Genomic DNA, 13617 nt, shown 5'->3' with positions numbered 1-13617 from the left:
CTTTTTTCTCAGCAACCGCATTAAACCGCCAAGCAAAAATTGTTAAAACTTATAGTTTTTTCTCAGCAACCGCATTTCTTAAGCAACAACATGTAGTTGGGCTTCCTTCAAGAAGCGGCTAAGTAATTTGTATCATTTTTACCATAAACAACAAGTATATAAAATGCTGTCGAGATATGGATCTTGAATACCGCATTAGAATGTGCTTAGGGCCTGGAAAATGTTGAGCATTACATAATATGCCAAGAACATACCCAATCGGGGCAGATCTTTAGTTCTTGTCGGTTATTTATTTCGTTTTAGCTCATTACGGATATTTCCTTTTCCAAATTGCTACAACTATAATAAAAAGGACATGTTAATGGTTAATGCGATCTAAATTAGCATTACAGTTTTTTATTTAATCAACTTTATTCATGGAATATTCATATTACATATCAGCCAATACTTTCATTCAAAATTGGACAGTTTCAACATAAAACATTTAAAAGAAAGATACAAAAGTATCAAAGGTAACAAACAATTCTCATGGTTGCCTTTTTAGACAGTAATTTTAGTAACAACGTATACTTTCTAACATATCAAAACAATATGTAAGAATTGATTGAGCGTATCGCATTTAGGGGGTCATGATAATCGCTGTATGAACATTTTGGAGGAGGATTTTATCATTTATGTCAAATGCCGAATTATGCTTAAGCCAGTCCTAGGGACATGAACAGAAGCTTGCAGTTACTTCTTCTTTCATTCAATGGGTTCAATCAAACCACCCCTGCAGATGTTTTAACCATGCCGTTTTGGATGTTCTTTTGGGATTCTATTGTTCTTCATTTATTTCAAATCAGTGTTGTTTGAGCCGTGTGAATGCTATAAAACGTCGCCCGTGCATTCATTTCCAAATGCAAAAATTTAAACATTCATGTTAAATGTTGAATTCCGATTCATTTACACCACATTTCACAGTTGTGGTCAGTATCATTCCTAGTTGGGCATATCGCCGGCACGTTCGCTTCGCTGCACAAAATAGCCACCATAGCTGTAAATAGAAAAGTCTTGCCCGGCCCTTACAGGTGACACTGCTGGTGGAATGTCAATGAAATTTCATAGGAGTTATCAGTACCATCCTTAGAAGGGAATATCGCCAACAAGTTCCGTTTCGCTGCACAAAATGGTCGCCAGAGCCTTAGATAGAAAAATCTTGTCCAGCATTCACAAGTCAAACTGCTGGCGTGATGTCATTGAAACTTCACATGAGTGATCAGTGCTATACCTAGTTGTGGGAGACATTTGTTTTTGTGACAAAACTCCTTTTAGTTCTATTGTAATTACCGATAAATTTTATTGTGTGACATAGCCAACACTGATAACGTGTTGGTGTCAGCATTTTAATCTGCTGCTAAGAGTCACATAAAACAGCTTAATATGACAGAATAGCAGCTTGCTTGTTCTGAACTGTTGCATTCAAATAGTTTTACATATCAGGTTAACTCTCATTAACTTCAAAATGTACATGTATTAGATAGCTATTACTCTAGACAATCTAATAAGATTGATAAGAATGATAAACAGCATTTCCCTTGCTTTGTTGGTCTTTGTTCTCATTTTGTTATCAATCATTTAATAAATTTAACAACCTATTGATAAATTAAAGATGTTAAAATCCGTAGGTTACCTTAAAACAAATCATTCTTACTTAAAAGATTGTTGATTTAATTAGATCTTACTGATACCTATTGCAATGCCAGTCAACAAAATTTAATCATATGGCGCAACTATTGTTATTTCCATTTACTAAGTGATAATTTGTTGGGTATGATTTAAATAACCAGAAGCAAATTATCACAGTATATAAACGAAATCATAAGAAATTACAATTTGACAGAAACACCAAAAACAGCACAAATTTTAATATGCATTTAAAAACTATGACTTTCACTTTGTATGTCTAACTTCTTAATTTCAAACATCAATATGTTCAAAAATGACATACATCATCAATGCATTTCTCTTTTGAGTTCAATTCAATAGCGCTATAACAATTTAAGTTATAGGTATTTGTCTGTCTAAACATAACCGAGAGTATAGTATTATTTTGCACATTTATGCAAATCAAAACCAAAATACAAGATTATTCAATGAAATTATTTTGATCGTGTAAGCTATAAGTGACTACTTGCGTTCAAAATTTTATTTGAAATTCGTTTATGGAAACATGAATTAGCATTGGTGTTGTAGATTGTAAACGGTTTCGCGCCGTCTTTGATATCTAAGCTCCGCATTGGATTTTAGCCAAATGAATTATCATTCCAGAAACTACAGACCCAGACAAACTATTTAAATTTGCTGTCGGCTGACATAGACCACTTTATTTAGCCTTATAGATTTGCAGCAATGTCTGAGAAAAGTTGCCACGGAAATATATCGCCTCGCGCGAAGATCGAACCAGCAGCCCCTTGATTACACACTCAAAGTTTGTGATCAGTCATAAAATTGGCATGCATATATATTTGAAGACACATTTTTCAAAGTCTTTTCAACAATGTTTTACATTATTTATTCATACAGGTAGAAATGTCACTCAAAGCAGTGAAAGGTAAGATTTATTATATTCATCTTGTAAATATTAAAATGAAAAAAACAATGTTTTGGATGAAGTAATTCACTTGTAATGAGATATCGGCAAAATTAAGTTTAGTATGAGTATGATTGGTCAAAGTGGTTCTTTTAAATATAAAATTAGATAATACTTAAGATAACACATTCGTCCACAGGGTGAGCTTCTACTTAGATGTTATTAAAAATTTAAATTGCTAAACTATATCATTGTTCTATACCCTCTATGTATATATTTAAGTGGAAATGGAAATCGTTTATTCGTCTATTATGCTCATACATAATTTCGTTTAATAACATTTACAAACATATTATTCATGCCTAAAACATTTTTCAGAGTTTGGGTCATACTTTACCGAAAGACCAAGGCGATACGAGCGGTATATAAAACTACTTATAGAGGGTGGTAACAAAGTTCTGTATGGTGTATTAGAAAGAGAATGCAAAAAGAAAAACACTAGTGTGCTCACATACACCGATTCTCTCCAAAGTCAACGTGGTTACGAAAGAAGTTTTACAGACAGTAACACGCCAGAGTGTGATGTCACTAAACTTGCTACACTGTTACTTGAGCACTTTTGTGATGAGTTAAATGAGAATGAAAGAATAGAAATTAAGAAGATCCGACGTGCTGTGGAAGAACATGCGGATGCGATTATCGCTTCATTGGACAGAGAAAGCTTTACCTCACTGTGGACAAATCTTGTCAGTTGTATTAGATGTTTGTCGATGATATTAGATACAAAAATAAAAACACAATGTGATGATCTGATTGAAACATACTCAAAAGATGTTGAGATTGATTTCAACGATCTCCAACGATATTGCACAGATTTGAAGAGCCTCACTGATGTGTATCAAGGTATACAAACAAAGTACAAAATCGTCATTCTTTTGTTATACATGTATATATACATTCAATCAAAACCCATAACCCCGAAAACTGTTAGAATTCTGTAAAAAGCGAAATTGTAATCCTGTTTTCAAAAAGGTAAAGACAATTAACGTTATAGCAATTTTCAATAAAGGTTTTTCTCTAAGCTGTAAAGAAACATATTTTATACAGCTAACATATATGTTTCAGATGAAGTTAATCAGTTAAGAGACCTATTAAAGGAAATGAAAGATAGTGATATACCTTTCCAAAGGCCTCAAAGTAAGTAGATAGTAATTTAAACATATGACATGCCGTCATCCTTAGAAACTTTATAATATACTGACATGCAAAAGTATTACAACACATTAATAAATGACATTTTCTCACGTCGCGTTTTAAGACGTGACTGTCTTTTTATCGAAATGCTATTGACATTTTACTATACGACATTCCAATAATTTATGATATCATCAATAATTTTACAGTTTTAATGTTCATTTAATGTATAACTTTTTAATTGTAATTTATGTATCAAAATTATTGCATTAATATTTTTTTCATTATCAGCTTTGGAAATCAAAATCATAACACTTGGGGAAAACAAAGAGAAAGCAAATATAGCAGAGATAATTTTATATACAATCTGGAAAGAGGCTTTGGAACGAGTTGATGATTCAACTAGTTTCATATCTGTCAGGGCAGAGGTTTACAAAATCCTTAGTACAATCCTTAGCATACCGGATGTTACAGACGTTTCTGTTGCACATAAATGCATTATACTAGGAATACAATCTGATACACCCGCTGCTACTTTGGAGCTTCTGAGTTACTTGGAAAAAGGCACTTTTGAACAATGCTTGAATATAATTGGATGTGAATTGGGGGCCATTTTTGATGAAGTTTTTACTTTGAAATCGAACTTTACTCTTGACTCTCTACTTACCATTTCCTCAAACATACAAGGTAAGTACATATTGCTTATATCCCACTATTGTTTCGTGCACGTAAACATATTCTTTATTGTACTATTAGGTAGTCATCATTTGGGAGTAGTTTTTATGCTACTTCATAAAATGGTGCTTTTTTAATCCGAATTTTGAATATAGCCTTTTGACGGTCGATGGCAGAACATTACATTTCATTTTCATATAGGGAATCTCCTAAACTACATACAAAGTTTTCAAGCTTTAAAGATCAGTTAATATTCGTTTATTACAATATAAATTCAGTATTATAGAAACATGATTTATAAATGTTTAGCAAGGTAATTATCAGCGTAATTATCAATAATGTTTAACAATCTTATCCATTAAAATAGTGTGCAAAATAAAACGGAGATAAAGAAATAGGATGATCTTGTTATCGAACCGGTCTTAATAAGGAGACCCATGCAAATTGTCAATATAGTTATGTGAATCTGTAATAGTTGATTAATATTAACGACTGGAATCGCTGTAGACATGTAACAGTTTGAACGAAACAAACCTTGTCACAAGAATTTTACTCAACAAAATTATTGAAATCATCACATGTATGCATCTTTTCTTAAATGCACATGTCAATAACCCTGATATTTATTCGAAAATATGTGACTCATTTAAGACACTTTTCACAATAGAATAGTTTTATTTTAATCATTGTTTCCTATGTTATCGAATTCTTCCATTGGCGATCTCTTGCTAACCGGTTTTGTTGGATCAATTATTTTCCCACAGTCTGGTGTTTCAGGATTGTCTGAACCTGAAAGTAAAATAAATAAGATATGTTTAGTTTTTGGTAAAAATAAATTGTATCTATACTTGTTTCTCATTTAGAAATTACAGACAATTTGCTATTTTTGTTTTGTTCAAACATACATTTTATCAAATATTGAATTATTTTCCTTTCTCATACCGTTTCATATTATATGTTATAACTACACAGTATCCATGAAAATACCAATGACTTGTTAAAAAATCTTCTTAGTGATAGCAATTCTTTAATATTAAAAAACAATCACACATTTTAAAAGTGAAAGAAGAAATATAATTTTTTGACAACACTGTTATTGTATAATTAAGATAAAAGAATTCCTGGAAATCAAAATGGTATCCGACTTCCGATTACGTGCAAATCAGCCGCAGGTTTAATGGAAGTATGGTCACTATTTCAAAGTAAAGAAATGGAAGAGAGTACAAAGATGATGGAAAAATCTTTTTCTGAAAATCTGGGACAAAACATTATGTTACAAACTCATCCGGGACTTGTTCACTATTATGAGGAAACAGGTAAATCTTGTATATCCATTATTGACAATTTTATCGTTACCAGTTGGATTACTTTATAATTACTACCGTGTTTGAACAAATATTTTCTGGTAGCCGATTTCCGATTTGGCACTTTGTTTACTTGAAATTAATTTATTTAATGCCGATATTTTGTATTCCCAACTTAATATCTTCACAACAGAATGCACTTTTCACGGCCGGCATTTTATCAAAGTTGTTAAATAATTAAATGTGAACATTTTTAGGAGGAGGAAAATACATCAGGATAGGTGACCATACGGAAGACAAGGAGTGTTTAACACAACAAATCGTTGATGATAATTTAGACAAGGTACATCATGACAATGTTCTTCCAGGACAGTATGCTACAATGATGCCAGGTGGGTTTAAACGGGAAACTTGATTTTATTTCAGAAAAAAAGATTATTTCGTTATTGAAATCCTAGCTATGTTTGTGCATGTTAATCAACTATATAATCGTACAAGGACGTTTTATGATTTACTGTTCTATCTCTTGATTATCTTTCACTTGGTAAATGTAGCATATTTTGAAGTGAAAAAAATTAGAAGACGTTAACTATCAAAAATTACTTTTTTACTCCGTTATTCTTCTTGTATAATTCGCTAACTTATCATTGTTTTTCTTGGTAATTGTGGTATTGATTCTTGATTTATCTAAAAATACAAAGAAATAACTCAACATTAATTAATTTATCAATTAAATATATGGTATCTTTAATTAGTGAACATGAGCACAGATAGCATTTGTGGTTATTACTCCATGGGCGATGAATACAAAACAGGAGGAAACAAACAACCAACTGAGACAGTTAGTATATTTTTTATTTCAGCATTTGTTAAATTCTAAATATTAATGTTATGCACTGACAGAGGTTCAGAACTAAAAGCATGACAACAGTGATATTTGAAACAATGAAAAACGATATTCAAGTAAATGAGGTAAGTTGTATGTAATCGCACAGGAGCTAAGGTGCTGCAATATCAAATCAAACTTTATGCCTCACCCTCTTTTGAAGTACCTATGCGTTTTATTCTTTCAGGTGTAAATGCTGGATTAAGTACAGTACCTTATCTGACATAGATATTCCATTTGACTAGAAAAGGTTATTGTCATGTGGCTAATCAATAAACCCCTTTGTTTTTTATTTAATGATGTTTAGATAACTTTCAATATATCTTTTTTATTTCGCTACTAGACAAAAGCGGAGCATCTTCACAGCGTGAAGAATAATGACAGGAGAAATGATCTAATTCAAAGCGTACTACATTCTCTTGAAAATACAGACAGTGAAAACAGAGGTACTTTTTACTGAATTTTCAAACACATAAGTGACACTTATGTTTGAAATATTTTACTTGTGTTTATTTAACGTACTTCAATCATTTTATAAAGGAAAACAATCGATTCTTAACGTTTTAGATTATTTGACACAACACAAATAAATTTATCATTAATTGTTATCATTTCTGGTTAATCTTCAAATGATAATACTGGTCAAAATAAATTAAAAAGTAAGAAAACAATTAATTATCTGTAATACACATACAATTATCGCCATTTAAAAAGAAACATTTCTTTGATGATTTTAAAAGTAACATATTTAGATGGGTGAAATTCCCGGTCGATGGGTCTTAGATTCATTCCAATTTCTTCGTAAAATTTAAAGCAGCATGCCTCCAGATTCATGCTAATTTTCATGGAAATTTTTAAAATGTATTTAAAAGTAAAAAATTGTGAAGTGAACAAAGAACGAAATTTACACTTTCCAAACGGCATTTACAATCCACGTAAATTACCAAAAAGAGGTCAAAATATACATAAATACTTTTTACTGTGTTAGTAACGCACTAGAATTATAGGGATTGATACAGCAAAATTAGTCATTAATCGCACATAACATGTAAATACTTAATTAAATATTGAATCTTTTTACTTTTCTTAAGATCCTTATACATTTTTCTAAAAAATGAATTTCTTGAAATATATTGGCTCATCTGGAGACATCTTTTAAACGTACAAGTATAAATCTTATTTGAATAAACGAATGCGTTGCCGCCCATTCAGTAAGAAAAAAATGAAGAGTTGAAAAAACAAATATACTATCGATCATGAATATATTTGGGTAAATTGAGAAACAAAAATGGGAACTCGCAAATGATGTTGGCACTATATGAAAAAAGAACGTTTATTTCCATTGACTTTAACAAACCGAAATCGCAAATTTTTGCATAACATAAAGTAACACTGGAACAAATCTAATGAAGTATCCAAATTATGTTTAAGCTTCTTATATTCATAGCTATTGGGTTTACACCGCATTATTATAGAATTTTACATGGAACAACCAAACCGGCCTTAATTGCTATGGTCTCTATGATCTTTGGTGTCCTGAATAGTTTGGACTAAAGTCCTTTAAGTCCTTGGCTCTAGAGACTAATTAGAGCATGTTTATCTGCGCCTCTGGCACGGATAGATCAAACAAAGGTAGGCCTAGGCCTCCCTTTCCTTTCGTCTCATAAAATGCATTTAGAGAAGACCCTGGTTTCTTCAACCATTCCCTTAGGTATTTCCCTTCCTTCGGGTCCCGGTGTGGTAAGCATCCTTCTTGAGTGGGTAGTTGATCCCCGCTAGGATAAATTAGTTAGTCATAACCAAATTTTGTCTGGACTTGAGTGAAGCTTTGGCCATTTTCTCCAGCATACTTTTCAGTTCCACAACTAAGTTTTTGCAAACCTTGGTGAGCCACGATATTACAGTGACTCGATAAAGTCTTACTCTACTGGGCCAAACTTGTACCCATTTTCTGGCTGGTGATTGCCGCTAGCATTGAGTCCATTTCTATCCATCAGCATTGGGCTGGGTGGATCTCCGTGCTTGGCACCCTTCTTCTTGTGAATGTCTGGGGAACAGTCTTTGTCCGTTTTTTTACACGGTTGTGACTCCCTCGTAGATGTTTTTTACAATGTCTTTGTTATTTTGGTCTGTACCATATAGGTCCAGTCCGACAACAAAATGTTTTATGTGACACTGTCCAGGAATGCTACAAATACCCCATTGACATGTCGAATAGTTTCTGTGAGGAGATAAGAGTGTTCATTAACCGCCGCGTGCAAGAATTCAGACAGACGTTATCCAAATAGGGAAAAACAGAATCCTTAAAAAAGAACGTCCAAAACAACAAAATAAGAAAATGTTGCAGGCTCGGTTTGATTGAGCCTGTAATTGAATGGCACTAGTAATTGCAAGATACCTTTCACGCCCCTAGCACCAGCTTAAACAGAAATCAACATTTAAACAATGAAAATGGTGAAATTTTTGAATTTATAAACATCCGCAGATGTGTTCATACGGTGGTTATCATGGAACCATCAAGAACTCTTTAAGCTAGAGGCGGAGAATCAATGACGATTTTTTTCGCAACAGAATAAAACAGTTCCTCTTTACTATATCGGGCACTTTTCCGGTGACAATGTATTGAATACATTTGCCAGGAGCTCCCTGTTTGTGTTTTTCTGTATCAGCTGTCTGAGCTCGTTTTAATCTGGCCCTAGTGAAAGCCTTTTAGGTTTTTCGATTGTAACAGTTTTGGTTGTCGGCAGGTTTTTCAACTGATGGCAAGGCACTCAAGTCGACAGTTTGTGACTCTTTCCATGAAAATTTCGTTAAAGACCTTAGCAACGTCATCGGGTTCGAGAATTTATTTTTGAGATACAACCTTTCCGTCCTGTATAAGTATATCCAATGCCTTTTTATCTCTCGAAAATGGGTAAAAGAGTGTCTCATACGTTCTTACTTTTTTTGCAAGCTCTATCTGTTTTTTTGACAATTGATTTGACATCGACTAGGCACTGTCTCCGGCTAGATTTGTATTCCCTGCATATACTGATTTCATAAAAACGTGTGTGTCAAAGTTTGTTTGTCTTCGACTACGCATTTCTGTTCTATACTACTATTTGTTTCTTGGTTGGCATTGAACTGTTTTCTTAGCCTTGTGAAAGCCTCGTTTTTTGTCAGATACTTGCTTGGCAATGAAACGTGGAATTTCTTTTTGCGATAACCGCATTGATTAACCTCTTGTAGGAATGCAAAGCTTCCGACTCAAGCAATTTGGTTACGGTTTCGACCGACCAAACCTTCCTGCTGTTGCAGGTATTGCAGGACGTCACAGCTTTCCTAAATGTTATTTGTCTTTCTTTTCTTTCCACTTCTACCTTAACACTTGCAATCCTTTTATCGTTGGCAAGATTAAAGTGCTTGTGCCGAACATGCTGATCAAACCAGATCGCCTATTTGAATGGTTAGCTGCATTCATCGTGTGCTAACCTTTCCGTCTCCTTTTTTGGGCTGATCTATTTTATCCTCGCTTCTTTTCATTCTTCTCTTCCTAATCAACCCTTAATTGATGGTCATTCTTCCCTTCCAACTCAGCCCGTAATGGATGGTTATGCCCTTCAAACTTGGATTGAGTTTGCCGCAGAGGTTACATTTGAAGGTAACATTATTAGTTTTTGGCTAAGCTTCGATGTGTTCTAGAAGAACTTAAGGTGAGGCCATCATTTCCCAGCATGGTGAACACTTGGAATGGGTAAATGAATTTTGGCTCCCCTTCAGATCTAACTTCTTCCGAGTTGATAAGTCCCTCGGGGTGGGCTGTTAGTTCTTGATCTAAATGTTATTTTGGAATCCAGTTACTAGTTCATCGCCATGTATTCTACGTCCGATAAGTGGTAAAATTGGCGGTGAAGACAAGTATTGGTAGGACTCATTGCTTTCTGAGGTCATAGAGATTTCCATCTGTTTTGTCTGTTCTTGACCGCTACTTGGTCGTTGTGTTAGTCCTGGTCTAGCCATACCCATGGAATTGAATTATTGTTTTTGGCACCTGCGAAATTGTGGTGTATCCTATCCGGTTAAAGATTTTTGTAAATACTTTTTCATTCTTGTTTCCCAATCTAAATTGGGTAACAGTTATGAAATGTTTGCAAATATCGGCTAAATCGAACAAGTTTTCTATTGGACTACTCGACACTCTCCAAGGTACGATAAATTGAAAGTAAAGAGTCGGCTTTAGGTTGGCATTACTCCTTAAAAGCGTTTAAAATGCAAAACATGTACTATATTATCATAGTATAAGTTGTATAGGAAATGCATGTTGCAATTGTATGTGAAAGATAAAAAATCCGCTGGCGTGTCTCGAACCCATACCCAGGACCAAAAAGTATAATTCGGTAATTCCCAAACTCACCAACTTGGCAAACAATAAATAGGTGTTGAAAATTATCTATATAAAATTTAATATCTACTCTGGCATCCCTTATTTCTGTATCTGTCCATGTTGGTGTAAACACATGCACATAAGCAAATTACGATTCTCTCCGGAAACTATCTACAGGCAAAGCGGGTTCCGTTTGCTCCAGACGTAAATATCTTTGAATATACATTACTTGTGTACACTGTGTGAGGACACAATGTTCATGCTTTTGACCAGTATTAAGACTTAAACAAAATTTTAATCTGCAATCAATGAGTACATTATCTTCAAATTCGATTTTCAAGCATTAATCGTTACATGTACATTATAAATAGGTGACGGCGAATCTACACATGTGCAGACACAAATATCTATAGGCGATTGTATAAGGCCAGTCGGCAAAGGTTCAATTGGGACAGTTGGGCCCTTCGTCAAAATAAAAGAAACAGGAGAGATGTGTTTCCTTACTGTGAGACATATTTTTGGTCGTCTTGAGCAACCTGATAAGATGTTTATTGGTTCGAAAGTTGCCCATCGTTTGAGCACCAACACTAATGCGGGAATGATTCGTGTTACTGGGGAACATTTGATAGCTTTCAAAATTTACAACAAAATACTTTTGGACCCCTCCTTTTGGGTTCAAATTACCCCGCAAATCATTTTTTAACCCAAATAGTTTACAGTTTTGAAAGGAAAGGTCAATGAAGATATGTTTCAAGAGGTTTTTTTCCCAAATTTAATATTTGTCTGGGGAAAAAGGACAAAATGGGGATTTTAAGCCCAGAAAAAAATTTAAGTTAGTGTTTAAAAATGTACTTTTTCATGAAAAAAAAAATAGTTTGAAAAATTTTGTAGTTTTTTCCAGAAAAAAAATTTAATTTTTAAGGTAATATTTTTTTCTTGTCAAAAATTACTAAAAAAAAAACCCTTTTTTTCAAAAAAATTGCTTTTTCTAATATGGATGTTTACTTTCAGGGTCCTCTGCTCCGAAATACGCATGCATACATTCCAATTTTCAAGTTGAAAATGCAAAGCAAAACGAAATATTTCAAATGCAGTTAATTAAGGTTGGGAATAAAACTGGCTGGACGAAAGGTAGAATGCTCTTTACTGATGGAAAGGTAATCACGAAACCAGAAACAATTTTATATACATACGATGAGAGAATGATTATGGAAGCTGTCCCTTATTACGGCTATATACATGCTAAAAATGAAAACGGTGATGCTTTTGCACAAAAAGAAGATCACGGATCTCCGGTTTATCTATTAGATACTAATGGTCAACTCCAGTGTGTTGGAATGCTTTGTTGTCAAATGAAAAATGGAGATGAGTATTTAATTGGACAGATCGGTTTTATCTTAAAGAGCCTCGGGAACAAAATTGGACAGACATTAGTGATTGATAAATTCGAACAGGTAAAATATTATAATTTGAAATGAATCATAAAAAGTCAAGAATTATAAGAACTACGTCCCCATATGAAATATTGTTAATTTACTTTAATGTTTCAATAAATTTTCAATTCAAATTCAATACTTCATAAGTTGCAAAATATACGTAAACATTAAGAAGTGTTTGAATCCGCGTTTTTTTTTTTTGTTTTTGTTGTTGTTGTTTTTTTGTGTTATTGTTGTTGTTGTGTTTTTTTTCTTTCGAATCAATAAAATAAATATTACGTAATTGAGGATGAATGATTTACTAGTAAATTTCATACATAACAAACTGTCATATCATAATTATAGTAAATCGCCTTATTCACTACAAACATCAGTTGTCACCCGTTCGCTTTTGTGCATTTAATGTGTATACACTATACAGAAGTTGAACATATATTAGAAAATCAAATACAAAGTTTACAAAATCTATTGACTGGTAATTTAAGAATTCAAATCTAATGTTTTGCAGTTGAAATAATTTACTAGTTGCGGCTTTGTTAGTAACGAATCATGCACCTGACAATGACACATTTTTTTGCAATTAATTAATAGAGTTTTAACCCGTGAATAAAAAAGAGTTACCATTTTGTAATTATTAAGAGTAATCACTATCAATCAATCAGTCTATTTCATTTCACCAATGAACAATAGAAATATAGTATGAATCATGAATTTCTATTGTTGTGTACAAACATCACATCTTTTTATTTGAGAAAAAGTAATATCATATGCACGAATGTGTGAATTTGAACATGTATCAGTGTTGGAAATGCTTTGTTTTACAAAATTTTTGGAATTTTTTGTTTAATTTTTTTTTCTTTTTTGTTTCCCAAAATCCCTTAAAATTTAATTTCTAAATTTTACGGGTTAGCGAAAAATTGACCCCCTTAAAAACAAAGGGAATTTTTAAACCAAGCTTGAAGAGGAAATTTGGAGTAGGGACCCCCAAAATTGGAATTAAAAAATTGGTTTCTTTTTTCCCCGAAAAAGGGAAAAAACCCAAACCTTAACAAGGAAAAACTTTTTTTTGAACCCTTTAAAGATAGCATTCCCTTTTTACAGATTTTTAATAGAAAATTTACCCCCCAAGGGGAAAAAATGCATGGAAAATTTTGGAAAACAAGTAACACAACAAACTTGTATGACGA

At 33.0% G+C, this 13617-nt stretch overlaps 1 protein-coding gene across 1 annotated transcript in view; it reads left to right on the top strand.

Annotated features, from left to right (window-relative positions):
• LOC132713430 (uncharacterized) overlaps positions 1 to 12472 on the top strand; it is a 38619-nt gene extending 26147 nt beyond the window's left edge. The window contains exons 3-12 of the mRNA XM_060696026.1: positions 2566 to 2593; positions 2951 to 3475; positions 3698 to 3769; positions 4058 to 4453; positions 5551 to 5757; positions 6003 to 6137; positions 6501 to 6586; positions 6975 to 7077; positions 11366 to 11599; positions 12006 to 12472. Of these exons, the coding sequence (XP_060552009.1) occupies positions 2566 to 2593; positions 2951 to 3475; positions 3698 to 3769; positions 4058 to 4453; positions 5551 to 5757; positions 6003 to 6137; positions 6501 to 6586; positions 6975 to 7077; positions 11366 to 11599; positions 12006 to 12472 (2253 nt within the window). The remainder of the gene's footprint in view (positions 1 to 2565; positions 2594 to 2950; positions 3476 to 3697; positions 3770 to 4057; positions 4454 to 5550; positions 5758 to 6002; positions 6138 to 6500; positions 6587 to 6974; positions 7078 to 11365; positions 11600 to 12005) is intronic.
• Positions 12473 to 13617: the final 1145 nt, after the last annotated feature.

Source organism: Ruditapes philippinarum, unplaced genomic scaffold (assembly GCF_026571515.1).
Source record: "Ruditapes philippinarum isolate M1 unplaced genomic scaffold, ASM2657151v2 ctg332_1_1_1_1, whole genome shotgun sequence".
Classification (NCBI taxonomy): domain Eukaryota; kingdom Metazoa; phylum Mollusca; class Bivalvia; order Venerida; family Veneridae; genus Ruditapes; species Ruditapes philippinarum.
The sequence above is the reverse complement of the archived record's forward strand: the minus strand, read 5'-3'. Positions and strand labels throughout refer to the sequence as shown.